Source organism: Crocuta crocuta, unplaced genomic scaffold (assembly GCF_008692635.1).
Source record: "Crocuta crocuta isolate KB4526 unplaced genomic scaffold, BGI_CrCroc_1.0 scaffold19, whole genome shotgun sequence".
Taxonomy (NCBI): Eukaryota; Metazoa; Chordata; class Mammalia; order Carnivora; family Hyaenidae; genus Crocuta; species Crocuta crocuta.
Window position 1 is genome coordinate 2,196,617 of NW_027551565.1, and position 17,418 is coordinate 2,214,034.

The following is a 17,418-nucleotide window of genomic DNA, read 5'->3' on the forward strand; positions in this document are numbered from 1 at the left end:
ATTTGAAATGTCACCTCTACCATGTCCTAAATTCCCAGTGTGTTTGGGTCAGTTCGTGAACCCATGGCTCTGTTTCACCAACCCATCTGCCCATTCCTGCGCCAGGCCCAGTCTTTGAATTACTGTAGTTTTACAATATGCTCTTGATATGTCATAAGGCTGGATGGCTCTCATTCTTTTCCATAATCCTTCTGACTGTATTTACGTGTTTCTTTTTGTACGTTTTATGATAAGCTTGGCTGTTCCCATCCTTCACCGCATCCCAAAAATATCCTGTTTGTACTTTTTTGAGATATAATGTTGTATTTTAATTTAGAAAGAATTGAAACCTCTATAATATCAAACTTCTCTATCCATTCAGGCCTTCTGAAGTGTAGCAGAAACCTGTTAGGTTTAATCCTAAATGTTTTATGGGTTTTGTGGCTCTTATAAATAAGATGACTTCTTCTATTACATTTTCTAACCAACTATCAGTCATATATAGGAAAGCTTGCTTGCTTGCTTGCTTTCCATCTCAACACAACCACTTTGTTGAATTCACTCTTTATATTTTTTCAGACAATGTTGTCATCTACAAATAATTAGTTGTCTGTAGGGTCAGAAAAATTCCATTGTGCCATAGTCACTTCAACTGTACCCTTAAACATCCACGGACATGATGCCTTTATTATTCTTTAAGTTTTTCTTCTCAAACACTAACATACCCATCATCCAGATATAATAGATGCTAACTTTTTGCCATTTTACTGTCATACCATTCCTTTTTAAACAAAAAAGCCCTAATGTAATATTGTGGATACATCTACACCATCTCCACCATCATCCCATCTTCCTCTTCCTCCTCCTCCTCCCCAGAGTAACTCCTATGCTGAGACTGGTGTCTGGCATCCTACACTCAGTAAAGCATATGCATATATGTGGTTGTGGTATTTTAAAAATGTGTGCCTGTTGTAGCAGTTGTGAAATGTCCTGATTTATAAGTAGTAAATAGAGGCCATTATGAAAAATCCTAGCCTTCCTACAAATCGATGGGACAGAAAGTTAAAAGTGATTCACAATCATGTTTTTAAGAAAGCCACTATTCACGATAAGGTATGTCATCTTTTAACCCACACTGTTAGGTTAAATATGGTAGGGCCAAACACAATTTGAACTGCTTAACAAAAGAATGCCTTCCTGAGTGGAGAATAATTGAGGTATGTATTTACCACCAGATCCTGTTCTCTATTGATAGCTATCTGGTGAGAGGAAGGGCAGGGAAGGGCAGGACAGAGAAGGGAAGAGAAGAAAGAAAAAGAAGAAAAGAAAAAAGAAATTAAAGAATGGAATCCTCAGCAAAGGTTACTAGGACTTTAAGTAGATTTCAACTGAGAGACCCATCGCTGTTTACACGGCAGAGCAACAGACTTGTATAGATTTGATTGCTGCACCTGATAGAGGCCCTGCTTGCACAAAACAGGCCGCCTTGATGAGCAGCTGGCAAACTTGGAGCACATATAAGACAATCAGAGGAAGTCTACATATAAACTTCTCCATGCAAGGAAAGGTGGTTTTTCCATTTGCCTTTTTCTGAGCAATTTAACTTCCTAATTACATGATACAAATTGTTTCAGAGACTATGTAAACCATATGTTTGTTAAATGATAGAGACAAACGTGGGGAAGTCTGATTAGCATCAACTTCCCTCAGGAAAGGGGTTTCTTTCCCAACGCAGCTTAGCCTGTGTTACACTCATTGGACATGGGTGAGTAAGCGGAGGAGGGAAATAGGTTTGTAAATAGCTGCATCTGGCTATGGATTCTCCCCTCTTCCTTCTGCTTTGGAGGTATCTTAACACAGATTTTTCCTTTTGTATTAGCATGAGAGATAGGTGCTGACCGACATTAGGAGAGTGAATTTCATCCAGTAGTTAGCAGATTGAGAGGAGAAAGTATGATTGTTTTGAACCTTTAGGAGATTGTGTGAGTGTGTATGTGTGAGAGAGCACAGACGTGGTTTCAAGAGACAATGGCTTTTTAGTTTTTCATTCCAGCGGGTTTGAATAATAGAGGGTGAGAATAAATCAATTTACTGTTAAATGAAATCAAGGTTTTTAAAATATAAATGTATTAAGAGTAGTGAAGTTGTAAACAGGACTGGGTAATGAAGAAGTTTACAGGTCTAGGTGAAATAATGATATTGGATGATTGCTACTGAATCAGTTAACAACAACAATAAAGAGCAAATGTGTTTCCTGTGTCCTATTTTGGTTTCAAGAAGTCCAGAGAGTGGGAAATGTTCCCTGTTCCGGCATATTTCGTGACACAGATGTGCAGATGTGTAGAAACGGATACCTTGAGGTGAACTCACATAGCTATAAAGTGGCCACAGTTTATCTTCCAAACTGGACACTGGAGAGGGTAACAGGCAGAAAGTGGGTCACATGGTCACCCCAGCTCTTAATGGCACTGTAGTTGTCATTGCTTCAGAGAACAATTAAAAAGCTTAAAATTTTTTTTTTTAATGTTTATTTTTGAGAGAGAGAGAGAGAGGGAGAGAGAGTGCATGAGGAGGAGAGGGGTGGGGTGGGGGAGGGAGACACAGAATCCAAAGCAGGCTCCACACTCTGAGCTGTCAGCACAGAGGCTGATGCGGGGCTCCAACTCACAAACCGTGAGATCATGACCCGAGCTAAAGTCGGACGTTTAACTGACTGAGCCACCCAGGAGCCCCAAAAGACTCTCTCAATTTTTCTACTTTTTCTGGTGTTAATTGCCCCTAAAGACAAAGATTTTAGAACATCATTGAAACACACTAGTGGATGTTGTTTGTATTGGCAGAAACACAGGGGGAAATTAGGAGCTCAGAAAATTAAGAGGAAAAGGAAGACTTAGCTAGTTACTCATAATAGTTTCCTTCGCTTTCCTGTGACATCTTGGTCTTGAGTTCTATCAAACTACCTAATAAGTGGAACCACTTTATGCTGACACCTTTTTGGAACCTGAGTCCTCTTGAATCATGGCCTTATGGTATATATATTTCTTTGCCTTTTATTTCTTTGGAAAGATGAAGAATACCTATGCAGTGTCTTTGGTTAGGGCACAACCTGAAGACCCGTATACACAACATTAGGGTGCTTGGATTTGTCTGAGAAAACAGAATTATTTTTAACTGGAAATGGGTGTCTTTGACTAACAGGTCATCTTGTTTAAGTTGTGAGTTGGACCAAAAGAGTTACGAGGAGCTACAGGAGAGGATGACAATGAGGAGGTTCTTGTTCATCTTGTCCTTTCTCTTGTTTTTGATGTGGTTAAGGGTCTGCTTTTGTTCTTTTGCAGCTTGGTTTTGATCCTGGGTCCTGGGCTGTTGAATCCATGTTTAAGACATCTAGACTACCTTCCCTGATCTGCCAAAAATTGACTGCTTTGTTTCTTGTAAACATGATCTTTTAAAAATGTAACCTTCCTTGTTTGTATGTAAAGTACGTTAGTCTGCTTTCTCCTTTTATGAAAATAATGTGAACTTTGATAAACCTTATTTTTATATGAGAAATATTTTATATAACCTGGCTGTGGTGTTCTGCAGGCACTCTCAGAAAAGCTTTGGAAATGATCTTGCCATGTGAACTTTCAGTTAATACAGATTATTACCGTAGCAACAAGTAGACTTGATCAGAAGGCAGTATTTTGCTTTTATAGATAGTAACTGTTTGCTGTTTCTTGAAGAGAGAATATCAAACTAAATTTTAGAAAAGATTTCATAAAGTTTTCTAATGACGGTTACAAGGAAATGGTTGACTGGTAGATTCACACCACTGAATGAAAGAAATTCTAAGAAATCTTGAGCAAAATGGCCTATACTGAAACGCCTAGTATAGATGACTGGGCACGAGGAGTTTCATTTTCTCATAGCTCCCCTGAGTTCATGCATTTGCATTTATTATTAAATAAGGTGAATATTCAATATTGTTCCTAGAATATATTAGAATATATTACAGAGTCATCCATTTATTCAACAGTTATTTCTTGAGCTTTCCCATGTTCAGCTGCAAGGACATAGATGCAGAGTAGAGGGAGAGCTGTGTCTAACCAGGGTTGGGATTTGCCAAAGAGAGGAGCGTGTATACAAGGGGTGATTATAACTAAATACCTATAAATCCAAGCTGGGTAATCTAATAAGCATGAAGGGTTTAAGGACAGGGGAAAGGTGGTAGAGTCAGTGGGCTAAAGAATCATTGGGGTTGAGGGATGCCCAAGTGGCTCAATTGGTTGAGTGTCTGACTTAGGCTCAGGTCATGATCTCGTGGTTCATGAGTTTGAGCCCCGTGTTAGGCTTTGTGCTGACAGCTCAGAGCCTGGAGCCTGCTTTGGTTTCTGTGTCTCCCTCTCTCTCTGCCCCTCCCCCTCTTGCTCTCTGAATCTCTCTCTCTCTCAAAAATAAACATTAAATTTTTTGTAAAAAAAGAATTATTGGGGTTTAGGATTAGAAGAAGAGGGGAGTAGGAGAGACAAGTGGTTGGAGAGGGTGTTTGACATTGGAATTACAGAGAGGTTGCAGTTGATGGCCATGACAAGGTCTAGGGTATGACGATGGTGGGGTAGCTGGAGGAGAAGAGAAGTTGTAAGATGGTTGGGGAAGGGGAAGGCAAGGAACTGACAAGCCAGGGTAATGGAAGGCCCCTCTGTGTGGAAATTCAAGAAAGTAGTGTTGTAGAGGGACTGTGAGCCAACAACTAAACTCATAAGGGTAGATAACTCATAACTCATCCAGGAGTCTTTCCTTGACTTTGATTATGAGATAGAGCTAGACAGCATAAGCTTCAAAGCTAAGGACTTTTGGGAGGGAGAAGTGATCACTGTCTAGCAGCAGCAATGAAAAACCAGCTGATAGAGAACCCAGTGGGGAGGCCATGTTTTCTAGGGAGAGCCATGTTTTGCCTTTCTGTTAAGGCAGAAAGGGAAAGGGAGGTTTCAAGGATTTGAACAGAGCTGAGGATTTATAAGATTTTGCTGGGTTCCCTACATGAGGTCCACTTCCGGAGGACACAGTAGAAGGCTTCGGATTCTGTGTCTCCCTCTCTCTTTGCCTCTTCTTCACTCATGCTCTGTCTCTCAAAAATAAATAAACAAAAAATTAAAATAAAGCATTCTTTCCCTGTCCTTCCTTCCTCTCCATCACCTTCTCCTCAAATGTGACTTGAAAATGTACAGTGTCACAGTCTTAACCATTGAATGGTTGACATGTTCTTTCCCCTTTTCCTTCTAGTGAAGAAAGTTACAACGTCAATGATTATTCCTTAAGAGATCAGCTATTGGTGGAATCTTGTGACAATGAAGAGCTTAATTCTTCTCCAGGGAAGAACAGTTCCACAATGCTTTATTCAAGACAGAGCTCTGCCAGCCACCTCTTTACTCTGACAGTCCTTAGCAATCATGCGAGTGAGAAAGTGGAAATGCTGCTAGGGGCTGAGACGCAGTAAGTATGGACAGGGATGGTTTCAGAATTATCTGGTGTCCTTCTTCCCTAATTAATTGCCCCTGGCCTGAGACTCCCTTAAAAAAAGTGAACAGTAGGCTACTGTGTATTTTTTGTTGAGTACCTGTTAATGCCCCATGCGCTGTGTCTAGGTGCTTCATGGAGAATCTCCTCTTTTCATTGTTGTCATTCTCTCAGCATCTCGAGAGATGGGGGCTATTATTTTCATCTTTGTTGATCCTGATGTATGCATCGTGCTTTAGGTGGTACGGTTTTATATTTAGGAAGTAGTTTAAAACTCACTTTATTTTAATCATTGATAGAAGATATGACCATGAGCCATGGGTAGTTGGCACCTGGTAGTTTCAGTCTAGGCCATAAGTTTTCCCAGATAAGGAAGTTGAGGCCATTTTGCAATCACCTGCCTTCAATTAGCAAAAAGCCTGATGATTTCTATCGAAAGAGATACTCAGTTTGGGGACACATTAATGAATCCACTTTCCCATCAGAGTTGATGAAGACTCTAAATAGAGAGTCCTGTGTGTATCTGCTGGTACACCAGTGGCCATGGTGTAGTCCATGGGTGGACAAAGGCAAGGGGGCTTAATTTTCAAGTCTACCTCCATGATTTGGTCCATTTAGAGACAGTTGACCAATTTATCTGTTTGGAAACTGGGACCTCCTCTTGAAACTGTCATCACAGGCAGGGGTTATGTTGGGTGGAACAGCAGAGGAAAAGGGCAAGTTTCCTCACTCTTTATCCTCACAGATCATCCTACACCAACCTTCCACTCAAATCTGCCAAGGGTGCCACATGGTGTGATTAAAATGGATCAGCAGCTAGTGAATAATAATCCTGAGACTAGCAAAATCTTTTTTTTTTTNCCACATATGAGTGAAAACATATGGTATCTGGCCTTCTCTGCCTGACTTATTTCTCTTAGCACAGCACCCTAGAGTTCCATCCACGTTGCTACAAATGGCCATATTTCATTCTTTCCATTGTATAGATAAACCACATCTTTTTTTTTTTTTTTTTACAAATAGTTTATTGTCAAATTAGTTTCCACATAACACCCAGTGCTCATCCCCACAAGTGCCCTCCTCCATGCCCATCCNCTCCTCGGGGCGGGGGTGGGGGGGGCATACTATTGCTGGTCTATGCAGGTGACCAGCATGAGACATACCCAAGACCAGGGCTCAGGAAGGCATTTCTTCAATTTTGAAAGCATTAAACCTCTTGGCCAGTGAAGACAGAGTTAGCCTTCCACTGTGGAAGCCTCTCTTAAAAAGCAAATTTAGTAGGTCAGAGCTTTGGATCTTATACGATTTTAAGGGTGAAAAGTTTTTAAAGGCTTTGGAGATTAGTAGTTTCCAGACATTCTAGAGAATCCTTAGAAACAGATTTTCACTAATTAGTTTTAGTTCGTAATGGTGAAAGTGTTGCTGGTTTTGCTTTGTGTTTTCCTTTCCTCTGTGTTTAGAAGGATTTTTTGTTTTGGTTTTTGGGTTTTTTTTAGGATTGTTTGTTCTATAGTCAGGTCTTGCCAACATATCAGTAGCGCTTTTCCCGACTGTCTCTTTCATAATTTATGTAACCTCCACCACTTGTTTCTGAGATTATTCGAGCAAGTAGGAAGTAAACCGACACGTCCAGTTCTTTTTATGCCAAGGCCAGATCCTTTCCTGGGACATTCGGCAGCATTTGTTTACCCTCTTGCCTTTAGATCTTGCCATGGACTGCATGGATATTGAGTGCAGAATATTGAGTATAGAATATTGACTCAGAATATTGAGTTATGGGTCTGACTCATTTGTAGAACATTCCATAAGGGGCAGAGAGGCAGATGTCTCCTTGGGTACTTCTCCTCCCCTCCACCACCAACTTAGCTACAGTTGAAAAGTAAATAAACAAACATTTTCAAGCATACAAGGCATAATATAGCATTGGTACTGAAAGAAAATCTGTTACAGCCAGGATATACTTACCTTAAAAAAACAAACAAACTAACAAAAACAACAGAAAGCAATTGGCTGTTTAAAAGTCTAGCAAATTGTTATATGCCATGTTGGAAAAAGTATAAGTCAGCCCTGGGCTGAACTGGTTTCGAGCAGTCAGAGTTTTGGTCTACATAGAATCTTTTCTTTGCTGCTAAGATTTGCACAATGTAGAGGGGAATATACGTTTTTGAAGTTTCTTCTNTATGTGTGATTAAGATGGCCTATTAGCAGACTGGTTGAGAACCAGGTTTTCACTGCCATTCTGGCCTTTTAATATCTGCAGTACTTTAAACGAGTTACTAATGTTCTTTGGCTACTTATTCTTTGGTTTGAAAAAGGAGGTTCATACCTACATATTTACCTTCTCTGAAAAACTGTTGTCAACAGAAATCCTGTGAGGACAGACAGAATGTGAAATCAGGAGAGGCGCAGCTCTTCGACACAACAGCCCAGTCATTGTAATGGTGAAAGTGTAGAACAGATCAATAGCTCTGATTACAGAAAGAATGAAGAGGAGTTCCCCCAAAGGAAATGGGGTAAACAGTGAGCATCTGGGATGTGCCAGATGGAGCCAGCCATAGAACATGAGGAAGGGACCTTGCAGGGGTTCTAGAGAAGGATAAAACTTCTGAGCTGAAGTCAAGTGACCATACATCTTGGTTTCCCCAGGATCAGGATTATGTCTGTTGTTCTGGCTCAACTAAGAACAGCACCCTTGTTGACTCTCAAAGGTGTCTTTCTTAGACAGTAAAATATGTGGTGACCCTAATTACTGGTCTGTACTCAGCCTCTCTCATTTTTTCTCCCACATGTAGAATGAGACAAAGATGATGTGATTTGCCTGAGGTCACACAGGAAGTGAGTTGTTGCCAAAGCTGGGACTAGACCCTGACCCCCCCGAATCGAGTGTTCTTTCTGGTAACAGCTTTGAATCTTCCTACTGAGATGCCACCAGTCAGTAGACCAATCCACCCCTACCTTGCCATTTGGCCCTGGTGTACATCTGGAAGGGAAACTCCAGGAAGCCACTTGCTATTCAATGTGAGAAATTATTAAAACGTGAATTGTATTCTTAGGTCCATAGACTTTAAAAAGGAAAAGCATTTGCAGAAACTCAGATGGTAAATTAAGGGCATCATATTGTTTGGAATATTTTATAATATTTATAATATCTGGGCAAAGGAAACAGCAAGTGCAAACCTTCTAAGGGAAGCAAGTTTGATGTTGTCAAACTTGGCTTGAACATCGTGAAAATGGCTAAATCAGAATAAACCAAGGAGAGAGTGGGGGTTAAGAGGCCAGTGGAGGTCAGATCATTTCAGAGCAGAGCTATTCCAATGTGGTCCATGGCCATCAGTCCTCAAACCATAATGCCTGGGCATGAGGGGACGGAGTTAAGAACTTAAAGCATTTTGACATTTCTGCAGCATCAAAACATGTGATTATTTTAAGAGTAATTCATTTTTGTTGTATTTCTAAGAACACTTGGTCCACAATGGATGGATGGGGTAGGGGGTTGAGGAGGGGGTTGAGGACTGGTTCTTTACCACACATATTTTGAGAAGCAAACATTTAGAACCATGTAAGTCATGGCGGGGAGTTCCCCGGAAGACTGGAATGGAGGCAGAAGAGAATAGGGTCCTTCCTGGTTGCAGTAGTCAAGGGGGATCCTGGCAGTGGCTTGGGCTGTGGTCTGACAGGGGAGATGGAAACACGGTATTTCGGAGGCAGATAATAGGATGGATATACGGATTGGATGAGTTGGGGTGGCCGTGAGTGAGAGAGGAATTGATGGTGTTTTGGATTTTAGGCTTGAGCAGCTAGTGCCGTATGTTAAGTTGCTCCTTAAGGGTCTTCATTATGGCTTCTTCCTCTGTTAAGGGTGTTCTATCGAAAGAAAAGCAGTGGCTTCCTAGTTACCCCATCCTGCAGTCTTCCTTTCTTTACCTCTCCTGTCTTTTCATTTTGTTGACTGTTCAGCTCATTCACCCTAACTCCCTTTGAGATTTTTCTTTACCTGTTATCTGTACTCTTAGCTTTCTTTCCATTTCTAAACATTCCTATTCACTCTTCCGTCAGAAATGCAGCCTACCTGAGCCAGTCGGCTACCCACTGCTTTCCCTAAACACCCATTTCTGGAAGTGGTACCATTGGCACCATTTCGAGTTGATCCAGTCTGGAGACCGGTGTCGTGTGTGATATTTCCAGGTCTGAACAGATCCATCATCTGCCAGTCCTTCCTGTACAAAAGTCCACTGCATCTTTCCACGTTTCCATTCCACTGCCTCCTCCCGAGGACAACCTAGGTATCACTTCTCTTTGAGCCACGCTGTAGTGTCCTAACCATTCTCCTTCTCTCCATTTTGCCGGTTTTATTACTAATCCCTACACTCAGCTCCAGCTCTGTCTTTTGTCTCACTTTTGTCCATGGCAGCTTCCCAATACATAGTTTTCGGACTGACCCACAATTAATATAGTTAGCTGCTCTGTATCTAAGGTAAGGTAGAATAAATAGTAGCCACGTGTAGGGAAATACCTCTTCCCTGTCGGTCTCTGCCTATTCGTGGTCTTTTTTGTGCTTCTGGGCCAAGTTTTCTGAAATTCCACTTGTTTTTCAACATTTGCTAGTAAGGATGTGGTTAAAAATTTTTTAGGATGTACATCTAAGCCATGTATATATACAGTGTTATCTCTGCCCACTCAAGATCTTAAGTCACGTTGTTAATGAGACGGTAGTCTGTGAAAAGTACAAAAGCTTATCTTTTATAAAAGGACAAAGGACGAATATTTTACTGCTGTCATTCTTCTCCCTCTGGGCCTTTCTAGAGGAATGTGGGAGCCGGAGAGCCCCTTTTGTCTGCCTTCATTAAGAGGAAGCACACACAGCTGCCGCTGGCACAGACCAGAGGCTGCAGCAAGTGGCGTCCTTGGCTTCCTGGGTTGACAGTGGAATGTGCATGGCATCTGGGCCCAGTGTATGCAGTGGTGAGACATCAGGACATGCTCAGGGACAAACACACGTTTTCTTTCTGCATTGTATTGAGTTATAGAATATAATCACCTTGAACCGTAGTCAAAGATCCTTCTCAAAATTTCTCCCTCACTGAAAGAACTAGAAGCCTCGTGAGTGTGGTTGGCCCTGTCAGCCCTCCAGACAACCAATTCCTGGGCCTCCTGATAAAGGGGCATTGTTTGCCAGGGAGCCGGCGGCCTTCCTGCTTCTGTTAATGATTTAATTAGCAACAGGAAGTAAATGGGATGGAATAAAATTGTAAATAGTATGTCTGACATGCTCTTATTCTTCATCTTCTAAAAAAAAATCCACAGTAGATGGTAATTTATGTGGAAAAAATGTATTTATTATAGGTTATAGTATTTTTCCTCTTTGCATCTGGAATCCACATCCAGAAATGATCTCCTACGTTGCACGGTGCCTGTCAAAGCACTTGATCTTTTGTGATCGTCCTCAGCAACCCCAGTTCAGCAGGAGGGCAGGTGACGATATGGGTCTCTTATCATCAAGGAAACAGATAATTGACCCACTTTCGGTAATTCCAGGATTCCAGGCCAGACTCTAGTCTCGTGAGCTACTTGATATGATAAATAAGAAATAAATTGGTTTAATTGCATAACATGTCACAAAATCTGATTTTTAGAACTCTCTTAGCAGGCTAAGGGAATTGCTTGGCTTTGGTTAGATTTTTTAAATGGAGCACACAGCCACCTTTGTAAGATTTTGATGCACAGCGTTCATGATGACCTTTTTTACCCTGTGGCTTTTCTTTCCTGGATCAGAACGCATCCAGTTGAACGGAGTGTGAGGGAACAAACAAAAATAACCATCCGTACAAACCTACTCTTTACAAAGGCTTGAAGGACTTTCCCCCAAAGGCCACAGGTATAGGAGTTTCAGTAGGATCCATAGGTAAATTTTAGACGGTGACCAGGAACACAAAAGGTATCTGCCACCGTAAGAGGGACACAAAGCAGATTCAACAGCCCCTGTCTGTTCTGTAGCCCTTCCTCTTTGCTTCAAAGCTTCCTCTCCACTTTTCTCAGTACGTATCTGTCTTTTCTAGCAGATGCCTGGCATTCAATGAGAAGCCCAGATTTGTGTCTTCGATCTTTGTGCAATTAAGTTTCAGACTACTGTGCTTAATTAATTGTATGAGAGGCAGACCATGGTGCTACCACAGCTCACTCCTGAGTAGGGAACTGTAGGTGTTTAATTTTATGCCATGCATGAAGAACACGGGGCTTAGGAAAGGACTGTCCTTACAGATATTTATGTGGGATGTCTCTTCTCAGTCTTCTTTCTCTCCCTAGGTGCCAGAATGTTCCAACGCAGCCCCACTGCATGCCATACTGGATTTTGTGTGTGTTTCCTTCCCTCTCTGCTCCTTCACACCGAAGGCTGTGGAGAACAAGAGACCCTGTTTTATTCACTTCGCAACCCTCTCCTAGCACAGGGCTTCTGCAAAGGCAGGAGGCGCTCAGTGGATGTTGGTCTAAGGAAGCAGTGGTTAGGTATCTTGGAAGTGGATGTGCCCAGGTCCACATGAGTGGTGGTGCTTATTCTCTCATTTTATTTGGACAAAGGGAAAAGTCTGTGAACCGGGTGTCGGGTGGACTATGAATTCATGCTGATTGTTTCATATTGTCCCTGGAGAAAATAGCTGTCTGCAAGTGAGCCCTGGGCTTGATATCTCAGTTTAATAATGGGTATGTCTGTGCTCTGGCTTTTCTTGTTCTCAGAGGTCCTTCTTCTACTGAGGGAGTCTCCTCCCTGCTTTAGGGATGCCTCCTAGTAGGAGGAGGCGCCTTGGCAGGGCTCTTGGAGGCCCCGGGGAAAGTTGTGCGGCTTTGACGCCATGTAAGAGGGGGTGGGACTGGTTCCATTGAAGCCATTTCAAGAAGCGGCTCCTTTCAGCGAGGGCAACAAGGAGTGTCTTGTTCCGTCCTCTCGAGGCTCTGTGAGGGGCCGCCATGTCTGAGGGATGCCGTTAGCATCCAGGCAGCATGCCACACGAGTGAAAGGTTTCATCTGGATTTCTGGAAACTGTCTGCAGGGTCAGGCCGTCGCTGAAACCGGCCACTCGGTGCCAGAGGCGGGCTGTGCCTGGGAGTCTAACGTGAAGGCTGCGGACGGGAGTCAGGGCCGTCAGGAAGACGCACGGCAAGGCACAGAGGAGGCGGACGTGTTTGGCAAGGGCACAGAGACACACGTGGGTCATTTTAGATGTCTCTTCGTCAACAGTTTTTCCATCCATACAGTATTATTTAGTTTTCAGTTGCCTTTGTACTTTGGAAATTCCAGTTGAGCCTGAGTAAAAAATAGATCTTCTGACAGAGAGATGATATCAAAGATTTAAGTGTTGGCTTAAGATTGTTTTAAAGAAGGCTGTGCTTGTTCCATAGGCAACCACCCTAAGCCCTTTGTGTCCTATATTTTTTTGTTGTTGTTTTTTAAAGCAAGCTGTATCACCAGTTTCTACACAAATTGTCCACATTACTACTTGATGCACCAGCTTGATTAGGGCCCAGCCTCATTTTCATAAACCAGTCTGTCTTTCAGCACATCACACTTTCCACCCTTCTTGACTTCACTCTATTTTTTAAATTTTTTTTAACGTTTATTCATTTTTGAGAGAGTGTGAGTGGGGGAGGGGCAGAGAGAGAGGGAGATACAGAATCTGAAGCAGACTCCAGGCTCTGACCCGTCAGCACAGAGCCCGATGTGGGGCTCCAACTCACAAGAAATCATGACCTGAGCCGAAGTCAGACACTCAACTGACTGAGCCACCCAGGCACCCCTTCCCTCATTACTTTGAGAGCACCTGCTAGGGAGCACCACCTATTAGATCTCAGATTACCTGGCTTATTTTCTGACTCCACCGTGTCTCTGTGAGCAAGTGATTAACACTCCAAACTTCAACTTTGTCCTCTGGAGAGAAGAGAGGGGGAAAAAAGGGGGGGGGGGGAAGAATAATGGTAATATTTAATTTCCAAGATAATTGTAAAGATTAAATTAGATGGTACTCACCAAATACAAAAAAATACCATAGCTGGCACATAAGTGCTCTAGAAGCATTTAGAACAAAACTCAACGCCTTCCCTCCTGAAGCCTATGGCCTAGTAAGAGAAACAGACAAGTCACTAAATGGGGGTCAGTGTGTGATGAGTGGTCGTGTTTATAACAGATGTTTATAGGCCTCGGTTATGTTCTGGGATATGGCAGTGAACTGAATGGACAAGATGGCTGCCTTCCCATGGCTCACAGCTGGCCGGCAGTGTGATAGGGCTGAGCAGAGGAGTGCGTGGGAGCAGGATCGGCAAACTGGATGGGGATGGAGGTGTGGGCTCCTGCTATACGGTAGGACCATTATAAGGGGTACAAGACAGGTAGAATGAGTCCCTGGTGGAGGTTCTCCTTGTGGGAGGATGTTGCTGGGAAAGGGACACAAGGTGTTGGGTGCACCTCCGTGTGCACTCACAGATCTGTACATGTGAGATTAGCGCATTGCTTTATGTATGCTCTTCGTTAATGAGGAGTGAGCACGAGGGGTGGAAACAGACGTTCTGCTTGAGAGTGGGAACAGGCAGGAAAGGGTGGGGAACAGCGTGGTGTGCCCCAGGCCCGCACGCAGTCTGCTCAGCCCGGATGGAAGGATGTCTGAGGGGTGGTGAAGATGGGGCAATGGTGAGAAGCATCTTTAGGTACAGGCTGTTACAGGAGAAGAACATTATTTTCAAGCACTGGGCAGAAAGACGTCCCTTAAGATGGAGTACATTTTTTTTTTTTAATGTTTTATTTATTTCTAGGAGACAGAGAGAGACAGCGTGAGCAGGGGAGGGTCAGAGAGAGAGGGAGTCACAGACTGAAACAGGCTCCAGGCTCTGAGCTGGCAGTCAGCACAGAGCCCGACGCGGGGCTCGAACCCACGAACTGCGAGATCATGACCTAAGCGAAAGTCGGATGCTTAACCAACTAAGCCACCCAGGCGCCCCTGGAGTACATTTTAAAAACTGACCTAGACTTGCATCACTTGCCTCGGGCCCTCCATGCAGCCTTCCTTCTCATCCTTTAAATGGGCTTTTGGAGGCTTACATGAAATAATAATGTCACGTGCTTGTATCTGCCATGTAGTATGGGTTACTCAGTGCCTTGGAGGTTTTAAAGTGTGTGTGTGAGAGCCTTATTTATTTAATTGCAGTCCTAATACTGGACTTGCTGAGGATAACTGGATTATGGAGTAATGCTTCTCTGAAACTTCTAATCCTTTAGTTAAATAATTGTTTTGTTTCATGTAACGATAGCTTAGTATTATATAAAGTCCCAGTTGGTTTTTTTCTTTCAACATTTTTTGGGCTGTTTTCATTAAGCCATTTTAAGCGTTTGCGAACAGTGTAAAAACGTTCAAAGAATTTTTATTTCCATAAGGCTCATGTTTGGCAGTATTAGCTGTATGAGGAACCACACAAGTTTAAATGGGTCAAGTTTCTCATCTTTTCTGAAATGATTTGAGTGTGGGGAAAGGAGAAGAGAGTGTAGAGACACTGATTTATTAGGAGTTTAACTGAAATTCACTTTTTTGAAATGTTAAATATCAGACTGAGTGTACTAAACATCCTAATGTGATTATGTTATATCATAGTGTAATCGACTCTTTATTAAATGGTAATGTTGTATGTAAGGGATGATCACTGGGTTCTACTCCTGAAGCCAAGACTACTCTGTATGTTAACTAACTTGAATTTAAATGAGAAAAAAGATGTTAAACTGTTAGATGAGAAATTCTATTTAATCAATGACCAGCCAGATTCATTCAGAATCTTAACAGTGTTGACTAGTTTTCAGCCTAGATTCCCCAGGTTATCTTTTTAAAGTAACTCATATTCCCCCTGTTCTAAACGGCAGCCCCATAACTCTGGGGAGTCTCTCCCATTTTCGGGGAATGGCTTTGCACTGTGTCTCCAAACACCTTGAATCTCTCAGTTGGACATGGCCTGTGTGTTTTAGGAGCGAGCGGGCCCGCTGGGTCACCGCCCTGGGACACAGTAGCGGGAAGCAGCCTCTGGACCGAACCTGTAAGTACCTGGAGGGTGGGCTGCTCTGGAATGTGGAGGGGCTGCGCCCCCTGCTGGACGCTGGGTTATTAGTGCTTAACTGCCCCTGTACCTGCCCCCCGTAAGGTTCCTCCAGCTTTCCTTCCTGTGGCCCTCCAGTCAGCACTGTGTGATCCCTGCTTTGGAGGTCAGGGGGTCTGAATTCAAATCCAAGGTGCAGTTCTTTGTTGCATAAACATGCCCAGTCATAGCACAGCCTTCCTGAGCCTGTACCTCTGCAAGTCAGGGGCATCACTATACAATACAGGATTGTTGTCAGAAGTTCAATTACCTACATTGAAAGCCCTGCTTGTACTGTAAAGCTCTTTGATTTTCGGCAGTTTAATGGGCAAGAGTTGCACAGTTAAGCCTTCTCCATACAGACAGTCTGAATCTAAGCAGAACTAGTATTTTTTAACCTTCAGGAAAATTACGTTACCATTCCTTTTGACCTTATTTATTAAAGTGATAACATTAAGAGAATGTATTTCATTCTTCTAGGGAAGTAGGAACTGATGCAGTAAAGGGTGGTGTCATGTGCTTAGTAGCCCTGTAACTTTTGATGTTATGCTTCTCTAGATGTTTCTAGCTGGAAGGTCACAATGGAAGAACGAGGGCAGCCACATTGGTTATCTTGGAGCACTCAAAAGTCATACTTTAAGCTTAGAGCCAAAGCTAAAGTGACTGGCTTAAAAGTTGCCTAGAATCAAGGTTTTTATTAAAACACATTAAGAACTCATGTCAGTACCAAGTGACTGAAGTTACAGTTGTTTTGTTATGATTCAGCATTTTGGGAGAACTCTAAAATGTTGTCTTACTTTTGGTTGGAGCTCCTTTTATTTCTGAACTTGCTTGGCAGCTTTCTTGTGCTGGTGGGCTGGGGAAGCACCCTGGGTGGGGGCCTGGAGAAGGGGTGTATCACAGGTTTTATCCTCCGTTGCATGACCTTGGCACGTTACCTAATCTGCCTGGCCTCAGTTTTGCCAATGGCTGTTGTCTGCTCTACTGTACGACATGACTAATGGCTCCTTATCAAGGCTATTTTTGAGGGGATTCATGCATCGTAAAAGGCTTCTCTTGATCCTGAGCTTCTGGAGTTCTAAAGCCCTTAGCCAGTTAAGACCGTTCCAGGAACTCAGTTTCTGCTTGATAGAAGCTTAACTTGTTTCTGTCAGTGCTGGCCTTGAATTTCACAGAATTTTTCACACACATTGAGTAAATATACTGTATTGATTTGTACCTGTTCTGCTACCTGGAGCTTAGTATGTCCCCTTTGCCCCCGCAGCACTGACCCAGGTGGAAATCATTAGATCGTTCACTGCCAAACAGCCAGACGAACTCTCCCTACAGGTGGCGGATGTGGTTCTCATCTATCAACGGGTCAGCGACGGTGAGTCTGGGTCCTTAGGGGTACTCTCGGTGCAGCATTCAAGGTGCCAAAGAACCGAGGAGTCTCACTTTGTTACGAATGCTCATGTTTCATATCCCCTGGGTTTGATCTTATGTACCTGCCTTTCCTTTATCTACACTATTGCTTTTGTTGATGAATAGGAATGCAGTCACACGGTGTTTTATTCAAAAGGAACCACGAAAAGTTTCCCTTCCTTCCTGCTCGCCTAGTGACTCCTCATTTCCAGAGGTTCTTCCTTCCTCACTTAAGAAAATCATTTACCTGCTGCCGCCCCTACCTACGTACAGCCTCCCTTCCCCAGCCCAACCCAAGCTCACAGGCTCTTTGCAGCCTTCTCCCTTCAGGGCTCCTGACCGCGTCCCACCTCGGGTATGTATGTCATCCATTCCTCCTTGAGGCCCTTCCCTCTGTTCCGCTTTCTCCTCACCTTCGGTCATCTGTCATGC

General features: G+C 43.0%; 1 protein-coding gene across 1 annotated transcript in view; it reads left to right on the top strand.

Annotated features, from left to right (window-relative positions):
• Positions 1 to 17,418, top strand: part of ARHGEF26 (Rho guanine nucleotide exchange factor 26) — a 123,685-nt gene that overhangs the window by 104,001 nt on the left and 2,266 nt on the right. The window contains exons 11-13 of the mRNA XM_077750130.1: positions 5,245 to 5,454; positions 15,476 to 15,543; positions 16,847 to 16,951. Coding sequence (XP_077606256.1) covers positions 5,245 to 5,454; positions 15,476 to 15,543; positions 16,847 to 16,951 — 383 coding nt within the window. The remainder of the gene's footprint in view (positions 1 to 5,244; positions 5,455 to 15,475; positions 15,544 to 16,846; positions 16,952 to 17,418) is intronic.